The 22,811-nt window shown below is 37.4% G+C and overlaps 1 protein-coding gene across 5 annotated transcripts in view; it reads right to left on the reverse strand.

The window, feature by feature from the left end:
- The window catches only part of LOC126360585 (collagen alpha chain CG42342-like), a 1,334,941-nt gene that overhangs the window by 306,745 nt on the left and 1,005,385 nt on the right, over positions 1–22,811 (reverse strand). For all 5 annotated transcript variants that reach the window (XM_050007726.1, XM_050007725.1, XM_050007724.1 and 2 more), the window contains one exon: positions 11,224–11,250. In XM_050007726.1, the coding sequence (XP_049863683.1) occupies positions 11,224–11,250 (27 nt within the window). The remainder of the gene's footprint in view (positions 1–11,223; positions 11,251–22,811) is intronic.

Consider the following 22,811-nt stretch of genomic DNA (forward strand, 5'->3'; position numbering starts at 1 on the left):
TAAATTATTTCTCTGTCCTCATAATGAAGAAATAAGAAGTCTGTGCATCATTTTGTTCTATTCCCATATCTGTGCCATTTTTAATGATGTTCTGAAAAATTATCACTGCTCTGTTTCATCTGCTAGTTCTCTCTGTACAACATATTTGGCCTTTCTGATTACATAATTTACAATACCTCACAGTTATTTCTAATCTGCTCTCTGGATGTTTTGTAAAAGATAATGGGCAGATTGTCAAATAACTTTCAAAATGCATTCAGCATTGTGATGAAAGAAATGGTTCTGTGATTTCTAAAATACTGAATGCTTATTGTTAAACCATGTCACTTTCTGTATAACAATGTAAATTGGTGCAGCAAGCTACTGGCCACAACAGTTGTTGAGGATGGAGAAGGCATAGATGTGGGGGAGAGGAGAGATACATCCAATTGCTGTGAAGTATGATGAAAGACCATAAGTAATGAATAACTATATATGTAGGCTCAAGAATTGTAGTGAAAGGTTCTCAAAATTGGTTGCCTCTACTCGCAATGCTTTAAATGAATCATATGTATCCATGTAGGCACATCAGTTAGATTGGAGTGCTTGCTTTCGTAAATGCTGCTGGGTTTGCAGTTGCAGGCATGGCAGAATAGTGTATCAAGAGCAAATATCATTCTTTGTTATGAAAATCAGCAATATAAACTATCACAATTCTTTAGAAGGTAGCGTTGTACATACAGCTACTTTACCTCAAATGAAGAAAGCAAACCAAATCAACAGGAGAACAATGTGCATTGGAGTTTTCAACTTGAAGGGGGATAGTCAAGTTTGTTTCCACATGCACCACAGTTAACCACCATTACCTAACTCCAAGTGCTAAAATAACTGTGTGAAGCAATACAGAAGAAAAAAATTGCCCCTGCTATGTTGATCAAAGGAATGGATGGTCCATCATAACAATTATCTTGGTATTTATTGTCAGTCAGGTGTTAGCCAAAACTAAAATGAAAATGGTTTTAGAACACCACACTCATTGGATTTGACCCCTGTTCTTTGCAGGCTGTTTGGAATGAAAGTATGTCCAAAAGGGAAGCTTGCCAGTTAGAAGAAGTGATACAAAAGTGCTGGAGGTAATGCGCTCTATAGCTTTGGACAACAACTGAAAGAGGTACATTAAGTCATGTGGACCCTATTTTAAAGATGATATGAGGGTTGCCCAGAAAGTAATGACCACATTTTTTTCCTTCAACAATTCTTTGCTGAACATAATGAGAATTACACAGATGAAAGGTCCTATTGTTCCATGTAATCTCCACCCCGTTCTATGGCCTTCCTCCAGTGTGAAAACAAGGATGTCTATGCCTGTCAGTACCAATCCTTGTCCGGTGGCATAGCCAGTGTTTCATTGTGAGGATCACCTCCTTATCATTCTCAAAATTTCTGACACAAATGGCATCTCTTAATGGCCCAAAAAATGGAAAGAAATCATCAGTTCCCTGTAACTCCAAATAGTAGAGCTCCACCATATTGCCTTCTGATGACCTCACCCTCCAAGCCCAGCAACTACCTGTACTTCTGTCAACAGCAGATGCTTCAGAGACTTTGCACAAGTGTCTGTGAATATTCCTCACAGTTTCTTTCTCTGCACTGAGAAATCCAATGACAGAATGTTGCTTGTAATGTACATCACATCCAGATGCTATTTTGAAACCATCCTGCTGCTACACTATCTGTCAGAAGTGACAGAAAATTGGTGCACTCACTCAGGAGACTTCAAATAATACATATGTAACGTTTTTCATTCATAGAATTGTTTTCGGGTGAGAAAAAAATGTGGTGTTATTACTGTCTGGGTAGGCCTCGTAAAAAATAAATTGTGCAAATGAATAATTACAGCCACTTCCATACATATTTGCCACATGAAGAATAAGCACTATATTTCTGGCTAAGAACAATATTGTAAGAAATCAAACACAGCCCATAACCGCTGCTCTACTGTGGTGGGGAACATTGGAAGTGTACACAAGAGTCATACAGCAGATTTATTAAGAACAAAATTAATCTCATTTCAAATAAATACACTGAAGGAAGTCTAAGTCCCTACTAGTTTGTTACAGCTCATCAAACAACTTGTACTGGGCAACAGTATCTGTAACTTATTAGTAGGTATACATCTATCTATGCTGCACCAAACCCATCAAATGGAAACTTCTTTATCACACCTTATACTGATGTTTACACTCATTCATCAAAAATATACTGATAGTTTCAGTTTCAGTTACAGATAATGAAATCATATCTACAAGGCATGAATGAGATACTTATGAATGTCATCTTATAATGAGCAACATGCAAAATAAATTTAAACAAATGTATGTTTAACTCATTTGCAACTGACCTCATCTTTCTGCTGGCAAATGGGTGCTCTAGACGGAGGCAAGTTAAGCAGAGAATTTGTAGTGTTTTGAGAATTTCTGCGTTAATTCTAGAACCTCTACCTTCTACCATCTTGAACGCACAATCTTTAAAATATAAGTGAGAGAGAGCCTATTTATTGTGCATCACCAGTCTGTGTGTGCAGGTTTGAAGTTTATCGTGAGACGACTATAGACATGGCAGTTAACAGCACCAACAAGTGTTTGCTGGTCGCACTATGGAAGCTGTAGTGAGAGAACAAGTAGTGTTATGTATTCTGTGCTGTTTTATAACTTTGACTATTTTAGTGGACAAAAAAATGAACAATGGAGTTGGAAAAAAGACTTAATTAATGCTCTTTTTGGACTTGGAATGGATAAAACATGTATTCAGATTCAGAATGAAAATGGACTTCGTTATTAAGCCAACCTTTTCTTATGTTTAAATCAACTCTGTTTTTAACATTTGGACATGTGAAGAGAATTACTTGATAGTGTTTGTTTATGTGGAGAAGAAGTTTTGTAAAAGTTTGATGTTCAAATATATATGAAGTGAAGCAAACTGTGTACGAGTGTTTATTGGACAAAAAAAGAAACTGTGTACGAGTGTTTATTGGACAAAAAAAGAACAATGGAGTTGGAAAAAAGACTTAATTAATGCTCTTTTTGGACTTGGAATGGATAAAACATGTATTCACATTCAGAATGAAAATGGACTTCGTTATTAAGCCAACCTTTTCTTATGTTTAAATGAACTCTGTTTTTAACATTTGGGCATGTGAAGAGACTTACTTGATAGTGTTTGTTTATGTGGAGAAGGAGCTTTGTAAAAATTTGATGTTCAAATATATGTTATGAAGTGAAGCAAAAGAAACTGTGTATGAGTGTTTATTTTTATAAGTAGAAAGAGTTGTGAGGTAACGGCTGAGTTGTGGCGCCCTGAAAATATTCTAAGTCTGGAGTTGGCATGGCTGCACTGAGGCCTCTTGGCGGGTTGTGGTCCAGCAGGAACCATGTGGTGCCAAACGTTAGCTTAGCAAGAGGGGTAGCCCCAGAGTGTGGTCCAACCACATGGCTGGGAATTCCATGGTGACACTGTGACGATGAAGGAGACATGCTGGGAGTGCCAAAGATGGCAGACTTTGTGAAACATTAATGGCAAACATTTCACAGTTCATACAGAAATTAATAACAGCCAGAGGAATAATGATAACTTAATAAGAAACATGCACATTTCCATTATTTGCACGATGATTCAGATGGTGTAATCGGAATTCAATATCTTTATTAGTTTAAAGTTTAGTATCTGACTGTAAATTATACAAGTAACACCCAGCAACAAATTCCAAAATCTAAACAACTCATCCGATTTCGTCAATTGACATGTCTTTAGAAAGCCATTAGTGTAAACCTAAATTGGTATGAATTACTGGCATGTAACTTGAATAGTACATGAGTTATTGGACGTCAAAGTGGCCGATTACTATCGATCGCTTCAGGCCATAAGTACTAAACAGTTACACGAAAAAATGATAGTAGCATGCTTATAAATATGTTTATTCATCTATGTCTTTGTTTACATCTGAGATATACTATTCATGAAGAAATTGGTTAAATATTTACTGTGTTCTAGAAAGCACAGAGACATTAGCCTACTGGCCTACCTTTTGTTCTATTCTTTGACATATGTTTAGTTAATTTGTTTATGTATCTAATAATGTGTATTAGAGCGTGTTAGAGTATTTCAAATGTGTTTCAAAATGTGTGTGAGTTTGCATTGGCTTGGAGACATGACGGGAGCACTATCGCCAAACACAGCGCTCGTTACTAAGGGAGGCAACTACCGAAGTGAATGGAGGGGAGTTCAGAACAGGGTGGCGCGAGATGAGTACAGCATAGAGAACTTGGGGAGTTGGGGATAGTATTGGGTGAGGCATGCACGTTGGCGAGAGAGACTTGGAGTGTGGAGCGATATGCACGTGGTCACGAGAGAGAGAAATAATTCAGAGTGCAGACTTCTGAACTTGTGAGATTTCCAAGGATTCTACAGTGGAGATGTAGTATTTGTTTAGAAGTGAATATCTCAAGAGCTATGTTGTCATTCATAACTAATTACATGCAATATGGATCTATTGTTTCCCTGTAATTCAACTTATATTTTATTTAATTGCTGGACCATTGACACCAATAAGTGTTTTACAGAAACATACCACATTCTCAAAAGAACCTCTACTACCGTACTCTTCATTTAAAGTTGTTAAGATAGTACTGCAGATTTAATTTAATTGCAAAATTTCTACATTACATTCGCAATTGATGAGTGATAGGAACTTTCGACCATTTGATTCATGTGTCTATTCATATTGTATACTGTAAACTCAGCAGTATTATTTTGCTTGTAATGTGACAACTATGTATACCAGCCCCTAGACAATGAAACCAGCCAAAACTTTTAATATTTCAACTCTGAGTTGGAGGGTATGTAGTTGAGGGCCACCACTCCATCACATCATCATTTATTATTTGAAAGCCTGCAGAGTCTTGAGAAATTCCTGTTCCTAGCAGATATACTTTGGAGAAGAAGAGAAGAAGAGGTTCAGAAGTAAGCTAACCAGCAGGGAAAGTTGGCTGACCATCTCAAGTAAGTTGTATTGTTAATGAAGTGGGATTTTGCACTCGTACTTTGCCACTTTAAGTCGTCCAGAGCATTAGAAACTGTTTCAGCATGGGCCACAATGCACACTGTAACACTGTAGAAAATGTCAACAGAACGCATGTGACCCTGGCAAATACAGAAATTTCTTTTAAGATACTGTATGCTCACAAAATTAGTTCATTTTTTACAATAACTTAGACTTACAAGAAGAAAACTAAATTCATTCACCAAGAAAAGAAGATTAAAAACACCTCATAGAGATTTTCTATGGCCCAGACTCTTGCTTTGTCAACTATAAATTTCACTGGAAAATCTTTCATAAAATGCATCACTGGCCTATTACTTGCTGATATAAATGCTTACAAAATAACAGAATACAAAAGAGTTGTTACCCTACACAGTTTAGCAAGTCAAGAAAATATTGTGTATGAACTCTTTCACGTTCAATCTGTCCACATCTGTCTACTTAATTTGCAATGATATGTTCCCTATGCCAGTAAATAAATAGGCAAAATTAGCATATTAATGACACAAACATCCTAATCAAAAGTTCAAATTCACAACATAGGACATAACTGCAGCAATAACAATTGGGTACAGACAAACAGTTTTATTATATTATTTCAAAACTAAATCTCATTTAATCCAGTATGTGTCAATCACAGTACAAGGAACCTAATTGCCCTAACAGTTGTTTTGCACTCCAAAAAATTGTATTTCCTGCTGACCTATGGAGTAATTTTGTAATGAGTGGTAAAACAGCCAATTTAGTTTTTATACAACAAAAATAAATGAACAACACTGTGGCAGTTATTTTAAGAGAGGACCTACCATACAGAGATGTAAAAATAACTTGCAGTGACGTTAATAGCAACTACATTAACATTAAGTGTTGAGTCATAAGTGTAAGAAAATGTACACTGAAAGCCATTACAAAGGCAGGAACTCTTTGCTGACAAGAAATGGCTGTCAGTATGGAAGACATATGGACTCCAGTATCAGAGTTAGAGTTTGAGAGAACTCAGAACTTTGGAAGACTTGTGAACAAACAAGACAAATTTCTAAAATCACTGATGGAAATGACAGCCAATTGATTATTCAAGCCAGTATGTAGAATTTTTGAGACTTTTTGAAAAAAATACAATTATATAACCCTGTAGATGGTAAAGACTTGAAAAATATTATTCAAGAGTGAAATAAAAAAAGGACACAAGTCATGCTGAGTAGCAGAAATGAGGTTAGTGATAAAAACTTAATACCAAAATTAGGGCCAATAGACAAAGAGACGCCACTTTGTAACCTTTGAAGTACAATAATGCACGCAATACAAAGCAAGGAGGATATAAGAAGCATGCTAGCACATACAAATAGGTCATTCTTCACTAAAAGAGATCTACTACTGTCAAACATAGGACAAATCTGAGAAAGAAATATCTGAGACTGTACATCTGGAGTGCAGCCATGTATAGAAGAAAACGATGGACTGTAAGAAAACTGGAAAAAAGCAAATCAAAGCACTTGAGACATGGTGTTGCAGAAGCATCCTAAAAATTAATAACACTCATAAGATATGAAATGAGGAGGTTCTCTGTTAAACCACTGAGGAAAGGAATATACAGAAGAAAATGCTCACTAAAAGAGAGAACTTGTGAAGAGTATGTATTACAACATCAAGGAATAGTTTCCATGGTTGTAGAGAGAGCTGTAGAGGGGGAAACTGTAGGCAAAGAGAGAGTTTGGAATATGTTCAATAAATAATTGGGGATATTGGGTGTAAGTGTCAATGTGATACGAAGACACTGGTGCGCAAGAGGGAGTCATGTTGTGTCCAATCAAACTGATCAGAATACTTCTGGAAAGAAAGGCCAGTAAAACCTATGAAAATGTTCACAATAGAGACTGAAGCAGGTGGCCATTAAGTGTGACTGGACAACTCATGAAAAGAATAAAGTAGCAAATCAAGAGAACTGTTACTTTACAATCAAGAAACAGCTTATGCACGATGATGAAATGAAACAACCAGTTCATCATTACAATACACGGAAACCATATCCAACATAACAAACAAATATGGTTCTATGTTACAATAAACTACCAAAAATGGTTAAAATATGTATAAAAATGTGTATGCTGTTTACAGGGGTTGGAAAAAATATAGACACACTGAGAGAAATGCATGATAAACATAAATACAGGTGCTAGGAAGCACTGTTGTATTTGATCACGAGTGGCACCTGAACAATGCCCTCACTACATTGCAACTGTCAGACGTAACCAGATCAGTCTTCTTTGTAGTTGTGACTGCATTTTTCTGGAGCTAAGTGAAATCAAACGAGCAAATTCATGATGTTTGTATAGTGGATGCTTCAGTAGCAAAGGTAACTGAAATGTTTGTGTTTAAAGAGACACCATATCATAGATTTATACCAAATACATGGAAAGTGGGAAAATATCACCTGCTACATCACAATGTACATGAAAGTGTGTGCTGAGTGATCCTGACAAATTGTTCTTGAAGAGTATTGGTTTGAAAAATAAGAAGATGTTAGCTGCAAAATTTGTTACAGAACTGAATGTTGCACTCTTGAACCCAGCACCAAACTAACTATGAAGGGAACTGCTCAAGCTGAGACTTGCAGGGTGAGCTGGAATTCCAAAACCACACAACAGTAACACAAATGCTGGTAATAGGAAAATATGGTGCCAAAGCCATAAAACCTAGACTATGGGGCAATAGAAGAGAGTCATTTGATGAAATGAGTCTTGTTACACACTGTTTCTAACTTCTGGCTGAGTTTACATCTGGCTTACAATGCAGAATGCGTGTTGCCAAGAGTGAAACATGGCACATGTTTGGTGACAATTTGGGAGCCATATCATGGTATTCCATGGGCTCCATGGTTACTGTGCAAGGCCAGATGGCTGTCAGGGATTATGTTACCATTTTGGTTGATCAGGTGCAATGGAACAAAATTTGTTTCAAAATGGTGATGCTGTGTTCCAAGATGACAGGGCCTCTGTTTACAATGCTCACATTTTCCAGCACTGGTTTTGTGAGCATGAGGGTGGACCATCAAACATACCCTGGCCATCAAAGTCACCAAATCTCAATATTATTTAGCCCTTGTGGTCTACTATGAAGAGAAGAGGGCATGATTATTATGCACCTCCATTATCATTACCTCAACTTTCCTCTATTCTGCAACAAGCATCGTATAAGATTCCTCTGGAAACCACACAGGACCTCTATTTATCCATTCCCAGATGACTGGAAGCTATTTTGGAACCCATTGGTTTTATTGGGTTTTCCTATGATGTATTAGGCATGTGTTATTATTTGATGTTTCCATATCCCCCCCTCCCCCCTCCAAATACAATAAACACTATTTTCATTAGTGTTTGTTTTTATTCACTCCCTTTCTTAATTAATTGCAATTTACTTTTTGCTATTCACTAGCATGAGGATAATTTGTAAATGTGCAAAAGAACAGAGTGCACTTATAAAAATTGCTCAGTTCTCTAATTGATAAAATGGCAGTTCATGTATTTCAATCTTCATGCTGGCAGTATTGCACAATAGAGTAAAAGTACCTAAATTCCAAAAATCATATTACTGCTGTCAACACACTGTATTACTGTATACTTGTACAATGTTTTTGAGTAAATTATATGTTAATATATATGTATTCCACTAATTATTTATAAATAGGCAAATGATGAACACAAATAGTGAAAAGTGATATTATTTAATGATATTAAGTCACAATTTCAGTAAATTAGAAAACTAGCAAACTGATCTATCACTCTGCATTTCTGTGCCCTTAAGAATGCCTAAATGTGCTCATCTCACTACAGTAAGTGGCTTTAATGTTAGTTACATAAATTAAGCAGTTCTAAAAAGCATGAACAAGCTTATGTAATACAAATATGAGGGTCACTCTGAAGGTTTAAGAAATTAATTCAAATTCCTGTTTTTGCAAAGATATAAGTTTACACATCCTCGAATAATTTGCTTCACAATGTATACTAGAATGTATACTATAGTGCAACTTGGAGACCTCACAGTGTGTCTTCCTGGGAGATTTATCAAGGACACCCAGTATCCAGATATATCTGATTACAGAGACTCAAATTAATTTTTGTGGATGATTTCTTTCCTTTAAGAGAACAGAAAGAAAGTGCATGGTTCTAGATATAATTTCCTAGTGGGTGTAAAAACGTCTAGAGCTAGGATTTTTCAATACAAACAAGGGTGGAAAGAGGAAAACAGCTGGCATCCTAGTATGTCGATATGCTGTCATGACAGTACAAGATCTTATGCAATTCAGCTTTTGCCATCTTCTGCTTTGTCATTTTGAAAAATCATTAAATTCAAATCCCAATATACAAAGCTGCAGTTACTATCTTACTGTCAAGTGGTTTTATAATTATAGCTCAGTATTTTTTAGTTTAAGCTGCAACACAAAGTCGCACAGGAGGCCAGCAGGTATTATTTGCGAACTGAGTATGTCTTTTTTCACAGCTGTTAAGCTGCTAATAATAACAGTCGACTTGTTGTTCCTCCAAGCACAAAATTTATGTACAAAAATGAAGTTTTAAAAGTGGGCTGTTGTTATTAGTGGTCAAAAAGCAGAGAAAAAAGATGTGCTCAATATTGGTAAGTATCCACTAACTTGAAAGAAAATGGGCACTGTGCTCTGGCCCATCTTCCTTGCCCTCGTCATATTTGCTGGATAAATGTCATTATGGAAGTGTAAGTTGAAAGGCATTCATTTCATTTTTTGAGTCAAAATTAAACAAGAATGTTCCCACATCAATTACATAATTTTGTCTCCTTGATTCAATTAAATGAAATATATACTGTTAGATATATGCCACTATTAGGCAGTAGAATTTTCATTGACTGTAAGCCTTTTTTATATGAGGACTCTTGTATTAAGTCAATAGAATAGGATGTCTATGCTGTCCCAAAAGCATGGTGAATGTGTTGGTAGGTGCAGAAGGGAGGTTCTACAAAAATTCTTGAAACCAATTTAATTTTGAAGGACAGTTACGTAATTTCAGTACTTATTGGACTACCCATATGCATGAAAAAGGAAGAGATTCCAAATATCATGCAAAGTTCCATAAGGTACTGACCGGCATTTATAGCCAGTTTAACACTGTAATGCATCATCATTCAGAACTGCTACTGGGCATGTGAACAATGGATATTTCTCCTTGGTTTTCCACAGCAGTACATAACTGAACATTTCCTAAACAATTTAAATTGGGGATTTGTTTCAGTGTGCCTTTTTTTGGAACTGTAATGCCAAACAGATCCCACTTATGAAAAAACGAAATACAGAGTGACCATCATAAATTAAAGAATCAACAAATAAAAAAAAACTCAATTGCATAATTTTTCAAGTTATTCATCAGTATATTGTTGTTATTAATGTTCTCTACATAGCTATGAGCTTCTACTCCTAAATGTTTTTGCTGAAGATTTTGTATGTACAGCAAAGCTGTCTCTATTACATTATCTGAACTCAATGTGGTCTTGAGGGGCAAGGAGGTAAATTGATGAATATAGCATGCAGATACAAGCATAATACTGTTTAGAGACTTTATGAAAATCAGTGTGGAAATACATCATTTGTAGCAATTAGTCAAATTGACCTTAAGCAATGTTTCTACAGGTGTCTCTCTTAATTGAATATCCTGTGAACAATACATGAATCTTCTGTACTCACCAATATTGAGATAAGCTTGCACATGTACATTTTAAAATCATGAAGAATTACAATATTACAATTAAATATTAATAAACATAGTTTACTGGTGTTATTTTACTTCTGCAGTAGTATATAAAATGCTTAGGAAGAAAAAAAGATATGGACACCACTGATGAAATAGAATACTAGAAAATTTCTCAAAATTAAATAGTCTGTGTTATTGTTGTTATGTAAGCAAGTACCAATTATAAAATTCTCATATTATCTGGAAAATATCACATAAACATTTAAGATGAGTTAAAGTACAAGTTATGTTTTGGACATATACAACACAATATAAATGCTCTCCCATAAGTTATTTTAAATTAAAATTCCAGTGTAAGTTAGTGAATTCATCAGCTAGTTTAACCTAATTGCATCTCTACATAAAAATGAATTAACTAGTTTCTCTTACCTGTCTCCGTCTGAGTTTTTTGTACTTCTGCGATTCAACAAGTGTGCCGAGAAAAGAGAAAAAGGACACGTTACAGTCTATAGTTTATGAGATGTAACACTGTAACACTTAAAAAGTCTACAAATTATTTCTCAATTACATTTTTGAAAAGATACACAATTACAGGAGCACACAGTCTTCTTTCAGTAAGTGGATAAAGATTACATAAATAAATACATAAATTTCCTGCTGACACTCCTTAACAGAAACATAAATCATAGTTCATCCAGTAAAAACTGTTAATTTTACAACTGTACTTACAAAATCATGCACTCATCAGCACAATATGAAAATGCCTGACTAATTACAAAGCAAAGGAATACCTAAAGTGATAAGTTCTCATTATAATGGTGTTATTATATTTGTCAGGCACCAATACTTCTATAGTGTCTTTTCCCATCCTCACTTCCCATAATATCATCGTTCCCATCCAGTTTAGTAACTCCACTGAAGTTTTCCACAGTAACACCTATGTGATGTCGGGATACAACTACAAAAGATATCAAAATCTTGAGTGCCAGTTTTAAAAAAGGAAAGAAAAAACACACAAACAAATTGTCTCCCAATTTCATTATCCCCAACCTGAAACACACCCAGTTGAACTCTTCACCCACAGCTGAGTTTATCAATATTTGATCCACTTGTATTTCTGTAGCTGATGTACTTTACTTCCAATTGTGCTTTACCATCAAACTGTCATACAAAATTATACTTAAAACCAGTATGGTTCAGTCAGTAATGTTCCCTTTTAGTCCAACAGATATAAGCATAACAGATTGTCTTAAAAGACATTTGGAGTTTTCATAATGGTTCTAAAATCTTTAGAACATTTCTGTGGCCACAAAATTCCTCTTGTCTAAAAAATATAAAACTGTTTCTGTTGTATGAAGCGGCCACAAGTTTGTCTTTTTGTAGTCCAATACAGAGTGTTTCCAAAAAGAAACATAAATCATGTTGCATATACTTTGCTCTCTTCACTCCCCCACTTAGGATCAACATAATACAGAACAGCATTTGTATCTGTCTTTCTGTAACACAAACATCAGCTTCCCTTTGATATTTCAAACATTCACTTCAGACCTTTTCAACATTTTTCTATAGGCCTATTTTCATGTCTGCTACAATTTTTGATTTATGCATGATCTCTGGGCTTGAGTTGTCAAAGAATTATGATGGATGTTCAATAAGCAATGCAACACTCACTTTTTTTCCTCACCCAGTTTTGGTTCAACAAATGTAGAGTTTGTTGTGGGACATCAAGGACTATTCTCACTTCAGCTCCTATAATTTCATGAAGTTCTTATTGGTGGCATCCCTATATGTAGCCTTCAAAATGGTGTCTGTAACGGAGATGCATTTCAAGCAGAGAGTTGTTATTGGTTTCTTTTTGTGGAAAACCAGAGCATCACAGATATTCATATACACATACAGAATGTCTATAGAGACCTTGCAGTGGACAAAAGCACTGTGAGTCAATGGGTAAAGTGTCTGTCATCATCACAACCAGGTCACGGAAACCTATCCGATCTCCTGTGTGCTGGCCAGCAGCACATGGCTGTGGCTTCAGCAATGTTGGAAAGTGCAGACACTCTCATTTGAGGTGATTGATGGGTCATATCAAACACCTCATTGCACAACTGGACATCTTTGTTTGTAGTGCTGACACAATCATCCACCATTGGGGTGCTCAAAGTGTGCAACCATTGGGTTCTTCACAGTATAACCATCTGTGTGCACCTGCTTGCACATTACAAGGCTGATCATGACAATTTTTTGTCAAACACTATGTGGAGGTTATTGCTGAAGCAAAGCGTTGGCTCCTATGTCAGCCATTACACTGGTACCATGTGGGCATACAGGACTTCCCAGTTAAGTTGGTGTAAGGCTATCACAGTGAATGGAGATTATATTAAAAACAGGATTTTGTATTCAAAAGAGTAGAGAATAATATGGTGTATTATAATGCTGAATTAAACCAAGCTGCATTCAGAAAAAAATGGTGTTGCGTTACTTATTGAATGTCCTTCCTAATTAGCCTTACCTGGTATGACATCCATCTGCTTCTTGCAAGGTTTGCAGTCTTCTATAATGAATCTATTTAGCAAGTTTTGGTCATAAGTGCACTGATTAAGAAATACTCTGCAAAGAACTTGGATCGCTGAGTTCTCTCATTCCAAACGTTGTCATTAATTTATACACAGTACCTGTGAGTTTGTTTCACAATTCTTGGCAAACAAAATGTAATTAATATATAGTGGCACACAAACAATTAAGTCATCAAAGCTTCCAACACATATATTTATCAATTTTAGAGTGTTGAAACCCTATGTCCTTCACAAAATTGTGAAGTGCCAAGCTCTCAGAATGTGGTTTACTCCATATAAGGAGTTGTGAAGTTCACCTCAAAGTACTTTGATATAAATATCATCAACAAGTCTTTCATGTAGAAATGTATTCTGTACATCTACTTGTCCTATGACAAAAGTCGTATTCATTCACCAAACTAAAAATAGCAGTCAGAGTAGTGAGTCAAAGAGCATGTTTCCTTATGGTTATATACTATTACCTAAGCTCAACCTCAGTTTCTAAATCTGTCTTGTCCTGTCCAATATTTCAGGATAATTCTCTGTTACTTTGAACACTCAACAGCTCTTATTTACTGGAAGTGATTTTGATGTTCGAGGTAGAGTTCTTGTTTTATTGCCTTTGTCCATTCTCATGATAATGTTTATTCTTCAAATCTTCAAAACCCTGAGATAAATTTTCCACATATATTTCTGCATTTAAAATTAAAACTGGTTGGTCATCATATATCAAGATTTCCTTGTCAGTCTGTTATTTCCTTCTGAATGTTTCTTTTCCTTCATCTTTTCATATGTTATGAGCTCTGGATTTCCACCATCAGCTTGTTGACTTTCCTAGAAAATGGTTTCATTCTGATGTCCCTCATCTTGTGATTTGTTTTCCATTATCTCAACCACTCTACAGTCACTTTTGTGACCCAGTCATTCACTTATTTATTCTATATATACAGGTAAAAGATATTTTTTGGATTGCGGACACACATTAGAATTTATTTATAACTTCATGAGGACAATACTAAAATGCATTATATCTTGATTACTCATAAATGACATGTTACAGATGAGAAAACAGTTTACTTTTCTACAACCATTATTTAATATTATAAAATTACTTAGTGGTATGGAACTCGTCCAACGCCACTTCCAAGCAGCTTTCTTTTAAATATTTTTAGTTACCTCAGATGTTTATTACACAATATATAATAGCTGCTGTTGTTTGCACTTTTTGTGTTAAGCTTTGCCAGGCAATAGTCATAATGTATGAAAGCATTACAAATAAATAAAATTTTGTTTATGTTATTGTACAGTTGGTACTTCAAAACTTGTGCAACTTTTTAAATAGAGATGAGAGTGTAAGTGATTGCTTAGTCCTGAAAATTCCTTTACATGATTCATTATAGCAGAGACTGCACAGTATCCTTATTACTTCCTCCCATTCTTCTACACAACTTCCCCCCCCCCCTTAAAAAATAAAAAAAGACATATATTCCATCTATATCCTGGAGTGCAGGACAAACCCCAAACTTCAGTTCTATGTGTAAGATATGGACACACTAATACAAAGCACACTATACACATTTTCTCATGACTTAGAATTTGTTACATATCTTCACTGAAAAAATAAAAAAATAACCTTTTTCTTCCAAAGATAGCCTTTTTACTGAAAGCTTAAATGGTTAGCAGTCTTCTCATTGTGCCATCAGGGACTCACAATTCCTCTATGTGGTGAATAGCAATCTGTCATTTTCATAATCTTGTTATTGTATCATGCTGGACATTCCATTGTTTACATTCCCTATATACATTTTTTTCATCTCACAACCCACTGCAGTTTTCCTATGTTATTATTCTCCAACACATTACTTTACTCAATGACCATCCTTTTCTTTCTCTACTTTCCTGTATTTTACAGTCACCCTCTAAAATACACATACTCTGTCTTCCGAGCCACATCAAGTGTCTCTCTGTGTACAACACATGACAACATGACCATGCAGGTCGCTGGTGCAGCATGTCACATTGCACATTCTTCTGGCCAATACAATTACTCCTAGACCTACAAACTGATCACACTTCCTCCCTCACTCTTGCTTCCATACCTTCCCGTGACACATGAACTCAAGGAACCCATACCTAATCACACCCGTCCTGTCTCTCTCTTCCTTAAGTCCAGCATGCACATATTGATCTCACTTAATCAATTTACACATGCTATTCCCTATCTTCACACATATCCATCAACTCATCTGCAACCCACTATTATTGTCTCTCCATATATTTTTCTCTTTAATCTCATTACGTTTTCACATGGATTTTAGTTCATTTACATCTTCAATTATTGGCCCTACTTCCTCAGGTTTCACCTTTTTTCCTCATACTTTATCTATTTCATCTTTTTTTGATGTTTCACTGTGTGCTTTCACTAATTTTTTTCTGTTGTCCACAATGCATCCTTGCTCCTTTCAATTGCGTCAATACTGAAAAATTTCCCTCTCCCTAGCCAGGACCCAGTGCAACATACTGTTCCTGCATTTTTGCTTATCTCATGGAAGTCCCCCCACCCTCTCAAAAAGAAAATGGCCTGACCATCAAGTCACCCTACTCCACATGCAATCCTTCCTTCCACAAGATGTCTATCTGGTCAAATTCCATCAGCCCATAGAACTCACCAACCTAATCCTTCAAAACCATACAAGTCAGGTGCAAACCTCCCTGCAATACCTCCTCTCCATCCACAAAATTTTCCTTCTCCCCAATCCCAAATTCCTGCATCCCATCTCCCAGACTGAAAACTCCTGCACCCCAGGAAGTAGGGCAGCTTGCACAATACCACCTCAAAAAGCTCTCCAACCAGTTCACCTTCAACTTCTGCCTTAAACTACCACTGTCCACTATCTCTACAAGATCCTTCAAACTTCCCTCACAATCCCTCATAGCCAAAAGGCTCCACCTCACAGAACTAATAAATTTACCACACCCTCAGAACCCAGGCCCAAATAGACCATGACCCTGTCCTAAAAAAGCTTCAGTCACACAGAAGAAGCAGTCCTTTCCAAAGGCTTTAACTTTTGCTCCACTTCAGAATTCAATCATGCTGGACTTGTAAAAGACCTGCTCTCTTCTCCCATTCTCCTTCTTTTAGTGTTCAACTCTGAGGTTCATTTGCAGCAGAGCACCATTCCTCTCTTCTTTCTGCCTTCCTCTTCATTTCCACGTACGTGTTACATCCAACATCATTCATGATCTGTTGCATGATATCCTTGGTCGACCCCTCTGATTCCTTCCCACAGTAGCTCCTTCTGCTATCGTTCCAATGATGTTGTTGTGTCTTAGGATGTACCCTACAAGTTTATCTCTTCTTGTTTGGATGTGCCTCCTCAGAGACCTGGTTTCCTGTACTCTTCTAAACACCTCTTCATTTGTTACTAATATGTTTCCTTATTTTTAGACTGATGTTCTTGCTGGTGAGTAAGTTACTCTTCAGATTAAATGCAATTTTGGTCTGTTGCATTCTGCTCACAATTTCTTTCCAGCTTCTACCGTCTGTTGTGATTTTGCTTCCCAGGAAGGTAAATGCCTCTATCCCTTCCGGCTCCTCTCTTCCAATTCTCATTCTCAGAGGTTCATATTCTGCTTCTTACTGCATACCATCACTTAAGTCTTTTTCTTGTTTATTCTCATTCTACACTGATTGCATAGAATCCTTTCTATTGTTCTGAGGACTTTCTCTAGATCTTCTTTTGTCTCCACGACTATAGCAATATCATCTGCATAATGTAGTACATCTATCTTCTGCCCATTAGTTTTGATCCCCACCTCAGTAGTTTTTCAAACCATCCTTGTCTTATACCTTTCTAATTTTTGCTTCTTGTTCCTGGTGACAGTTCCTAATCACTGCTACCCCATTCTTATAGAAACTAAGTATCACATTGACATCTTCGTACTTGTTTCCATTTCTCCTCGGCACTCTGAACATCTCTTGCCAAGCAATGTTATCAAATGCCTTTTCCAGGTCTACAAAGGCCAAGTAACTTGGTTTATTTTTCTGTAATTGCTTTCGATAAGGAGCCTCGGTGCCAGAATAACTTCTCTTGTTTTCAATCCCCTTCTGAAACCAAACTGATCTTCACTCAGCATATCCTCCACTTTATCTTCAATTCTCTTCAGAATTATTTTTACAAGAATTTTGATGCATGTGATATTAGGCTTAAAGTTTGGTACTGTTCACATTTTGTAGCTGCTGCCTTCTTTGGTACAGGAACAATGACGCATTTCCGGAAGTTGGTATCTCTCCTGTGTTATAGATGGACCTAATAAGTTCAAGCAGAATCATCTTCATGCTGTAACCAGCATTTTTTATTAGTTCTGCAGGGATGTCATCAATACCCATTGCTTTGTTGTCCTGTAGTTCTTTTAGAACTTTGTCAAATTCTTCTTACAGAATGTCGTCTCCCTTGGCATCTTCGTCTATTTGCTCTTCTCTTCCTATTACTTCCTCCAAAAAAGGTGTTCCAGTGTACAGCTCCTCAATGTATTCTTCCCATCTTTTCACCATGTCTTCACCAAACAGTATTCCCCCCTATTTATTTCCTACTGTACCTGACCATGACTTCACCAAACAGCATTCCCCCCTATTTATTTCCTATTGTACCTGAAAGTGTTGTTTTATGTTTGTTAAAAATTTAAATGACTTCACCAAACAGCATTCCCCCCTATTTATTTCCTATTGTACCTGAAAGTGTTGTTTTATGTTTGTTAAAAATTTATTTGCTGTTCTGTAGGCTAAATCAGTTCTTGTGTTTTGCATATTTTCTTCCACTGCCTTGCACATTTCCTCAAGAAAATTTTCTTTTGCTTTCCTAGCTTCTCCATTGACTAAATTCCTTAGTCTTCTCTGTATTCAGCTCTTCATTGTTAATCAGTTGTGATTTTGTATGATCCCCTGTTTTCTATAAACTCAATAAAATCTGCTGTAACCCATTTCCTCTTGTTTTCGGGTTGAGTTCCTCCAAATATCTTTTCTGCTGCTTTGTGTACACCAGATTTAATTTCATCCCAGTCTTCATGTATTCCACCATGTTGAAAATGTTTAGCTAGGTTGTCTGTTTTGTGAGTATAGCACTTTGCCAGTCTCTTGGTTTTTAGTTTTTCTAATTCGCATTTAAGTTTTTCAGTCTTCTTCTCCAGACACCTAAATCTGAGAGAACTCTTCATCAGGACCAGATTATGATCACTGCCTATGTCCACAAATGATAGCTCCTGCAATCTTTTACCTGGTTCCTAAAATGTGCTTTCACTAGAATGTAATAAATCTGCTGACTCCTCAGGTCTCCAGCAGCCTTCCATGTGTATCTTCTTCATTTGTGATGTTGGAAAATTGTGTTTCAACAACTAAATGGTGCCTCAAGCTGAACTCTATTAGTTGACCTCCTCTTTCATTTCTTCATCCAAATCCAAATTTGTCAACAATTCCTTCCTCCGGTTCTTCACCCACACTCCCATTCCAGTCCCCCATCTCCCTTAACATTTCTCATTGCATTACTGATTTCTTCATACATTTCATCAATGACTGCATCTTCTTCTTTGGATGTTCACATGTATACTTGTATTATCACAGTGTCCTTTAGTCTAGTTTCAATTTTGACTAGTATTATTTCAGAGCTATATTGCACACATCCCTTAACACATGAGCCATAGTTTTTCCTCAAAATTATTCCAACCCCTTCCATTCCTGGTCTATCTTGGCCATTTCCGGTGTGAATGACTCTGTATTCTTCAGACCAGAAATCACCTGGTTGGGGCCATCTCATCTCCGATACACCTAGGATATCAATTTCCAGTCATTCCATTTCAAGTTTTAGGTTTTCTAGTTTACTACACTGAAGCAGTGTTCTCACATTCCAAGTTGCTTTGTTAAAACTGGGATTATTTTCCTTCACCTTGTCTGTATCTTTTGCAGTCTGCACCCAGAGATCCGAATGGCAGACTATTTTATTTCCGGAAAATTTTACAGAAGATACTGGCATGTTTTACTGCTGGTGCCTGGGATATCCATCGAACTTTAATAAAGGTGGTTTCCTGTTGTCTTCCACATCCTATGCCATCGACCATCAGCTGGTTATTCTGACTTTGGAAATGATTTCTCATTTCCAGGGCAAGAGGGTGCCCTGTCTAGCAAATGCTGGGGTGATGAGTTATCCCGGTCATCCCTTGGTTCCTGTCTACATTAGCCACCACATGAAATGATGCTGCCCACACTCTTCTGTGTAGAGGTGCAAATCAGGAGTTTTTCCTTCATCGAGTCTAGGACCTTAACAGCATTTCCTAGTCCCCTCCACTAACTTTTCACAATTTTCTAGCCTCGAAGCTTGCTTTGTCATCATGTCTCAACATGGAAATCAACCTTACATCTGCAGAAATAACCACAATGCAACACCTAAAAATGGATTCTGGCCTTATAGTACCATCTGCTGACAAAGTCTCCACCACTGTGTTTATGAATCACAGGGATTACCTGGCAGGACTCTGCCAGCTGTCAGATTTCTCTGGTTCATCTTTTTCCTGATATTATCCATGTACTTTCAGACACTTTTTTTCTATCCTCTACTATGAGTTTTTGCTCCTTCCACCTAGAAACCCTGCCACAGTGACCTCATTCCAGAAATCCAGCAGGTCTTCCAGACCCTTCTCAAATCCTTAGGCCCATCCCAAAATGTCTCAACTGAGTCTACCTCTCTCCTCACCCTTATCACTCCCTGCACTCATACCTTATACATGCTTCCTCAAATCCATAAATCCAACCACCCAGAATGTCCCAATGTGGCTTGTTACTGTGCCACCACTCAGAGCATATGTGCTCTGATGGACCAATACCTTCAGCCTATTAGCCATGATCTCCCATACTATATAAAGGACACCAACCATTTGCACCACCAACTCTCCAAAGTTCCTGTTCCTTTACCAACTGACTCCCTGCTCATCATTAATGATGCCACCTCCCTCTACACTAATATTATCAATAATGGCATCTCACTATTTTGAAAATATTCCCTAAAAACAAACCCATGGAATAGCAACGAGCCCTCACATGGCACCGTCCTATGCCAATCTACCTGTGGTCTATCTAAAGCAATCCTTCCCAACCACACAGAATACCAGACCCAGACACCTCACCCAGCTCAGATTCACTAATGGCATCTTCATGATGTGGATCAGGGTGAGGACACCGTATCCCCGTTCCCCAAGGACTTCAACACCTTCTCCCCAGTTTACTTAATCGAGTCCTCCTCAAACCAACAATCCACCTTCCTTTATAATGACTTCCATATCAAGGATGGCTTCATCAGCACCTCCAGAACACCAAACCCTTCCAATCATCAATGATAACTCTACTTTGCAGCTGCCACCTATTCCATGCCAAAATGTCCCTTCCTTACAATGTACAGCCACAAATGAGCACTCCTCTTGAGACCACCGTACATCCAATGGCTGGACTAAATGAATCACATACCCAGCCAGAGTTCTGACTACTTCTCATCATGCCCTGAAATGAGGAAAATCCTACCCACTATCCATCCTGCCCCTGCCATAGTGGTATTCTGCTGCCCACTGAACCTATGCAATATCCTTGTCCATCCCTGCTCCCAACCTTTGCCTCATGGCACATATCTCTGTAATAGACCTAAACACACAATCTGTCCCATAATTCCTTTCACCATACTTACTCCAGTCCTGTCACAGGCATCTCCCATCTCATCAAAGGCAGGGCTACTTGTGAAGGCAGCCACCTGATGTACAACAAACCTCCAACCAATGTGCTAATTTCTAAATCGGCATGACAACTAACAAGTTGTGTGTCCACACGAATGGCCACTGTCAAACTATGGCTAAGACACTGTTGGATCATTCAGTTGCTGAACATACTGCGCAACTGAATGTGCTTCACTTCATGACTGCTTCACAGACTACATTAACTGGATCCTTCCTACTAACACCAGCTTTTGTGCAGGTAGGAATCCTCCCTACAACAAATCTGTAAACCCCCTGAACTCAACTTTAGTTAGTCCTTGTTCTCCACCAACCTATCCCCTTCCCTGATCCCATTCCAGCACTACATATGCCTTCTGTTTCACTATTGCACCCACTAATCTTTTCACCTTCTCTATGTCTCTCGTCTCCCCTTGCCCTTTTCTATTCCACTTACTCTGCATCTAGCAGCCCTAACCTGTCCCCCACTATGTCTCTGCACACTCTCACCGGTAGTACAACACCTTCCTTCACCCCTACCATGCTATACCTCCCACTCCCTGCCCATGCCTCTGCCTTCTCCACACCACCCTCCTCAGATTATTCACGATGTCAGATGCAGCTGCAATCCACATCAGGTGCACAGTGGCCAGAGACAGTGGCAATGTGTGAGTTATGCTTCTATGGATGTGTGTGTGTGTTTTCTATTTCTGACAAAGGTTTTTTGGCAGAAATCTTAGTCTTTTCAATGTGACTATCTGTGACTTGGTGTCTGTTTCTTGTGATGACCATCAATCTATCCTTTCCATAACACTGTTGTTGCTCCATCCAGGACTCGTTACTGTTTACTTTCTTAGTTTTTGGTATAAAAGATCAATGTGATATTCCCAAGAGAGGTGCTTGCCTAGCATTTATGCCAAGGAAAGCAAATGTACCATTTATTCCACTACCATCATCAGAAACAATACCCCACTGTACCCCTCTTGTTAGAGGTTTAGTTGAAAGTATTTTAGATTTGTTTTTACTAAGATGTAGGTTTGGAAGATTACTTCCAAAATAATTCCTCAAGATATTTAAAGCAACAGAACTAGTGAGTGTCATACTGGTTCAATCTTTGAATGGAAATTTGTCTCCTTCAGAATGTATCTCTCCGAGCACTCATTCATCTCAGCATCAGCACACATTATCACAACTGAGCTTAATGATTTTTCAACAACAGTGCAATAACCAAATGCTTCTAATTCAAATACTGAAAAGAATATAATCTTGTGATCTCGCAAGTTATCCTGCTGTTATTGATTAATGGTGTGGTTTCAGGTGTATGGCCAAATTGTTGTTTCCATTTTATGCACGACATTTTTAGGATCAACTCACATTTTCTTCAGGTACCGTGAGCTGTCATGACTTCTTAACTTCAACTGAACTGTGAAGCATTGTTGGTGTTGCTCCACTATTTATAGCTAAGTTTGACTTCCAGCACCCATTACACTATGCTCAAACGTGTCTCAGATGTGTAAGTCTCTGACTACACAGTTTTTCAGCTTTTCCAGCTCAGGAGGATGAGATGTCTGGCAAGATGTCAACAAACTGAGTGTCATGCCGCAATACTTGTTAAAAATCAAAACTCCATCACCATTAATAAAATTTCTTCAGGCATCTTCAATTCTTTAGCCTCCTTAACTAAACTGTTGCAGAAACTTGATGCTTGTATCACAATAT

This window comes from Schistocerca gregaria, chromosome 1, assembly GCF_023897955.1.
Source record: "Schistocerca gregaria isolate iqSchGreg1 chromosome 1, iqSchGreg1.2, whole genome shotgun sequence".
In the NCBI taxonomy this organism is placed as follows: domain Eukaryota; kingdom Metazoa; phylum Arthropoda; class Insecta; order Orthoptera; family Acrididae; genus Schistocerca; species Schistocerca gregaria.